This window comes from Impatiens glandulifera, chromosome 4, assembly GCF_907164915.1.
Source record: "Impatiens glandulifera chromosome 4, dImpGla2.1, whole genome shotgun sequence".
Lineage (NCBI taxonomy): Eukaryota > Viridiplantae > Streptophyta > Magnoliopsida > Ericales > Balsaminaceae > Impatiens > Impatiens glandulifera.
Window position 1 is genome coordinate 7,964,275 of NC_061865.1, and position 5,916 is coordinate 7,970,190.

Sequence of the window (5,916 nt, forward strand, 5' to 3'; positions counted from 1 at the left end):
AAAAAAAATATTGCACCATATTTAAATATAATCTTTCGTTTACATTAAATTGTAATATCTTGAGTTGCACACTTTCGATATACAATTTTTCCGATTTGTTTGTAGTGACGTGATAATCGATCAAACTCAACACCATATTTATATACATACGACTAATTCAAATTTAAAATAGATTTAACAGATTTTGAATTGTTCTCCTAAACTTATAAACATCAGTATATTATTTGACATATTTTATTAGTAATAGAAAAATAAAACTCTATTATACAAATAAGAGATACTGAAACTCAAAATCATATGGTATTTTCTCAACAATAGATGAAACCTTAGAACTATTAGTAAGTCCCCTAAAGCAATCCACCATAGATTTCCTAAGAGTAGCTGATGTGGGTAATTCTTGACAAAGCCATTGAACAAGTGAGTCCAAATCTTGGGCAAAATCATGCATATTCCTTAGTAGAAGCTCTGGAAAACCTATCTTTTTGGTGTTTTTCACCATTATTGAGGCTTGAAGGAACTCTAGTTTTGATTTCTCTAGCTCTCCAACAACACTATCAGGTGTATAAATCTTTACCTATATAAGATGATCAAATTATGAAAGGGGGAATGAAATCTTATCGTTTTACGTACGAGTGATCGATGTGAAATTATATTGAGCAAAAAAGTCTTTAAATTTTACAAAAATATGACATGATCATGTAGTTGGTAACATTTTAATGATGTTAAGTGGTAATGGATTGGTGAAATCAAACATCAAAAGGGGAAATGCAATTTTATATTTTATAAGAAAAAATCAATAAATTCTATCGTGTATTACATATGATATAATATTTTGTACGAAAATATCCTTAGAGTTGAAAATAAAATAAATCATGATTCATGAACTTGCATTATATGTGTGTCATTACATTGACAAATAGAGAAAATAGGTAACATTAATTGGTATGGTTGGTGAAATTTGGTAATCTTTGTATTGAAAATGTGACAAATTTTTTTGGGTCATTTCTTAATTTCCTGTTTTAACAAGATAATTTGAAAATTAACGCGGTTATGACAATGTTCTACTTTAATATAAAGTAAATAAATGAAATAATGGTCCTTTTAAATAAATATTTTTATCAAAGTGGTTGTAATGATCTAATATATTAGATAATTTGGGACTTAATTTTCAAAGTGATTATCTGAAATTTGACAAAAGGGTTATTTTATTAATAAAATGTAGAAAGCATTAATTGAAATGATCAAAATTCATAAGCTATCATTTAACCTAATCAATTATTTAATAACATTATAGTTTGAATGTGGTTTGCTTACCGCGGGAGAAGAACGAGTACCACAACAGAGTGCGAAAGTGATGTTTGGATCGGGTGCATCGAGACCATATTGTTTTCGTATCGTTTCTTCTTTATCTTCACCTTCTCCTTTCCAATGAACCTATTAATTAAAGATCAAGTCGACATTCAATAGGTTTTGTTTAAAGGATATTTTCTTATAAAATTGAAATGAAATGAAATGAAATTTGACCTCTTTTAACATTGAAGGTAAAGGTCTTCTAAGTATAAAATGTTCTATGGCTTGTGCATTTATTGTGTTCCCTCCAATGTTTAGAGTTGCCTGCAAAATAAGAATAATATATGTTTGTTTCATGATTAAACTAAAATTTCTTTGGAATAGTAAAGTGGAATTTAGAAGAAAAAAAATATGACACAATTTTGTTTTTTAACCATTCCAAAATACTAAAATACTATTATTTTATTTTTGTAATATTTTAATTTTAAATACAATAGATATTATAATAATTTAATTAATTAAAAACTCAAACAATGTGCTCTTCAATCGAATAATTTGTTTTTTCAAAACCCTAAAAACAATTTTATATATATAACCCAACATCAAACAAGTATAAGGAGATAAAATTTGTAAAAAGAATACTTTTTTATATTCGAGTTGGACGAAGAATTAAAGAACATGAATATACAAATGATTTACAATAGCAAAATTGAAAAATAAGATAGTGTTGAATTAGAAGATTAAATGTTGTCAAATCTACTAGCTAATTCAAATGACAAGAATTTTGATTTAGAGAAAAAGTATGGATTTCGAATTGAGGTTCTTATTAACTTTTCAAATAAATAAACAAAAAGGTTCAATGTTGTGAATGTTTTATTTTGGACACATCAATTGGGTTGAATGCCTTATTTTGGACTCATCAATTGGGCTAATATCTAATCATTTAAGAAAAGAGGATTGGATTTTCTGGTTTTGCAAAGTTATGTGACATTTTAATACAAAACTCAATAACATAAAGTGATAGATGCTATTAATACCTTATTCATTAGTGTTACTAATTTTTCAGGTGTAGATGGGAGTCCATATTGAAGAAATCCCTGAAACACAAAGAAATTGGAATATATCAATGTTAAATTATAAACATAAATAACATCGTTTTAGTCGCGTCAAAAACAACCTAATAAATACGAAAAATTCATTATGGACTAAGATCGTTATTCGAGAAATTTGTGAAGGAGAGAGTTATAATAATACATGCATGATACAAGCATTGTACATGTTGATCCAAAATGCCAATTTTTGTTGATGACCCAAAATTGTCAAGTCCACCATCCGGAGATTATTCAATAAAACCCTACATTCATAAACATTCTTTATTAGAAACAATCAAATTCAAACAAAATTATCTCAAATGATAATATGATAACCATAAAAACTAAGTTTTCAAATAAGATCATTAACTTGTCCAAATTATCCAGGCAAATTATAAAACAAAAATGTAAATGATAATTTTGCCCTCATTATGGAATGTTTAAATAGCCCATTAAACTTTAAATTGATTCAAATAGCTCACTAGATTTGCAACAAAAGTTCAAATAATCAACTTTGATAGAATATTTACGAAGTTGTTATTACTAGAACATGAATTTTTAGACGCCGTTACAATTGTTTCGTCATAGTGCATTTTTCGAGCATTTTTCTCTAAGTTCAATGAGCTATTTATATAAGTATATTGTGCATTTATTTTTTCTATTCTATAGTAGAAATGTTCAAATATACCTTAACTTTTGCAGCAAAGGGATAGAGGTGGGATTGGAGAGGAACTTTGGGTCCAAACAACTTGATGTGAATATGACGAGGTTCTTATAAGGACCGATATCCCTAGGAATTGAATCGTCCATATCGAATATGCTATAAGGGTCTTGTTGTTTCGCTTCTCTTTGCAACATAAGGTTGGCCTTTGTGCTTGAAAGGGTGTCGACCCTAAAGCTTCTTGTGCTCAAAGAGAAGTTGATGGACCTTGAAATTGGACCCGATTTTTCTAGCTCCATTGATCTCGACGTCCTTATTAGCCTCACGAAAATGAAGATTAAACATTTCATGATCCTCTCGGAGAGCTTGTTCGGGGACAAATACCTGTGGCTGTTTCTATTTATGCTATCTTCTTGTGATTGAATTGGTTTTTCCAACTCAACAAAGTGTTCCTTCTGAATTATCATAATCTAAGATTAGTGTAAATTAATTAAATAATAAACATAAAAGTAAAAAAAGGTGCATGATAGAATTAATCCAACATGTAGGTAGGTATATACTATAAATATTATATATATATATATTATGTGCTATCAAATATTAAGCTTGATTAATGATCTATTAAATTGTAAATTTTAAGGGTTTAATTAAACATATGAATATATATGTGTTGAAGCATACACATCATTTACTATTTTATAAAAACACAATAATATAAATGAGCTTATTCAAGCAATAGTTATTCCAATATTCTAACATAATTGTTATGTTTAGTGATGTTTTCATCTTTTAGATTAGAAGAAATCAAACATAAAAATTATACGATATTCACCTTGGTATATGGAATGGGACGACGAGTGTCGCGCAAAGGAGACTTAGAGGGCTTCATCCACAAGTTTTGGTAGGTTTTATTCTTATTGTTACTATCTTCGTCAATAACTCCATTCTCCTTGTGGTTATCGATCGCCCCCTTACTCTTGAAATCACTCATGTTGTAATCTCCCTTGATTGCTTTGTTGATGAAATGCATTGCTTTCGTCTCGAAAATCCCCAATCTTTGGCTAGATGTTGATGCCTCTCTAATAGCGGAACTAGTACTACTTTTGTTGAAATGTGGTAGAGGCGTCGAAGTTGGACCCAAGCGGTGCATAGGTGATTCTCTTTGTTTATAGTTTCTCGTTAATTGTTTTTCCTCCTCTAAATTCCTTTCTAGTTTAGCTATTTGTCTCTCCAATAGCACGATTTCTTCGTCGGCCATCGCTATCTCTTCTAGTAATCCCTTTGCCTATATATACCAGTTTAATTTTCATATAGAATAGAACTTGAAATAATAATAATAATATGAGTACCTTTGAAGGAAAATGGCGAGGGATAGATAGAGTAGAAGCAACATGCCCATTATGTGCTTTCTCCAATATTTCATTTACCTTCCTTTCATTTTCCAGCATTTTGTAAAGCATACAAACCTGATCAATATTGGAAATTTTAAGCAAACACTTAACCTACCCATTTTTTTTTTAATGTAAGCTCATTTTTTAATTACACCTCCAATTTCAATTAAAATATTCTTAATGAAAATCGAACATAAAATAAAATGGACACTTTCTAAGTGGAGTTTACAAATTTAGAAACTTTTCAATATACAATAATCTTAGGAACCCATTTAAATTTGATAAAAATAATGTTTAAATGACAACACTTTATAAATTTAAACAATTTATTATTATTTTCAAAACTTAAAAAATTACTCCTTAAATTTAAAGCTTTCTTTTAAAAATTTATTTTCAACGAATGTCATGTTTATATCAAAATAAAATAATATTGAAGTCATCAAGGAGTGAAACACAAATACAATAAAAATAGCAAACAATTCTAAATAACATGTGAAGATAAGCGAATGACACAAATTATTTTTAAATAAGGGTTTATATATATAAAAAAAACGGATAAAAGCTAGATTCCGTGATTTTTTTAATTATTTGCTTTAAGTTAATGTGTTATTTGAACTTCTTCCCTTAAATTTAAAATATGGTGGTAAAAAATCATCATCAAATGACTAATGATCAATTAAGCCATACCTCTTCTTCAAGCTCTTCTCTCTTCTGACCCTTGCCATTTTTCTTCTTTCTCTATTACATTACAATATTCAATAATCACATTCTCATTAAGACACCCAAAAATTGAAATGAAAAGGACATAAAATGCGACACAAAACGAAGAACATACATGGTTAATCTTCGAAAAAGGTTGTTGAATCGGCCAATGGCCATCGACTCCACTTGCCATCGGAGCTAGCCACTTCAAAAAGATCGTGTGAAATCACAGTATAGGATAATTGGGGTAGATGAGATTTGTGATGAGAATTGGCTTAGATATAAAGAGAGTAAATTTGAGAAGATGGAATGGAGCTTTCAATTTCTGTTTTTTTTTTTCTTTGTTATGGACTAACTGTCTTTGTCTAATTTGGTGAGTTAGATTATATTGGCTTTAGGTTCATAGCTCCCATCTTTTTCTATCTTTGCCGTAGCTTGCAATTACAGTTTTCTTGAGCCTTTTTTTGTATGTATTTGAGGCTAATAAAGGGAAAAAATGTTAAAAAAATAAGTCCTTCAACTTTGACTAAAGGTGTAGATAGCCCCTAAATGTTAAAACTTTGTAAAAATGACAAAATATCCCATGGTTAAATAGAATACATTCAAAAAACAGCTGTGTTTTTTCTTGTCTATATCCTCCGAATTCAGATATAATAAATGTTTGGAAATTGAATTTAGTCAGATATTGATTCCAAGTTTTGTTGATTATTTGTCATTTGATTACAAAAAAAAAACAGAATTAGAAAATGTTTCCCAAATAGAATGAGTCTTTTTTGAGATA

At 28.9% G+C, this 5,916-nt stretch overlaps 1 protein-coding gene across 1 annotated transcript; it reads right to left on the bottom strand.

Annotated features, from left to right (window-relative positions):
• Window positions 1-212: 212 nt before the first annotated feature.
• LOC124935856 lies at window positions 213-5,660 on the bottom strand. Its single transcript, XM_047476288.1, has 10 exons — window positions 5,269-5,660; window positions 5,121-5,171; window positions 4,392-4,508; window positions 3,875-4,327; window positions 3,070-3,497; window positions 2,545-2,644; window positions 2,328-2,387; window positions 1,525-1,614; window positions 1,315-1,434; window positions 213-574 (listed from the first exon to the last, which is right to left on the bottom strand). The coding sequence occupies exons 1-10, from the start codon at window positions 5,326-5,328 to the stop codon at window positions 263-265; spliced, it is 1,791 nt and encodes a 596-aa protein (XP_047332244.1). The 5' UTR covers window positions 5,329-5,660; the 3' UTR covers window positions 213-262.
• Window positions 5,661-5,916: the final 256 nt, after the last annotated feature.

Coding starts and splice junctions, on each gene's coding strand:
- LOC124935856 (XM_047476288.1), bottom strand. CDS start 5,328: ATGGCAAGTGGAGTCGATGGCCATTGGCCGATTCAACAACCTTTTTCG. Junction 5,172..5,268: donor CTTTTTCGAAGATTAACCAT/GTATGTTCTTCG, acceptor GTAATGTAATAG/AGAAAGAAGAAAAATGGCAA. Junction 1,435..1,524: donor TACCTTCAATGTTAAAAGAG/GTCAAATTTCAT, acceptor TTTAATTAATAG/GTTCATTGGAAAGGAGAAGG.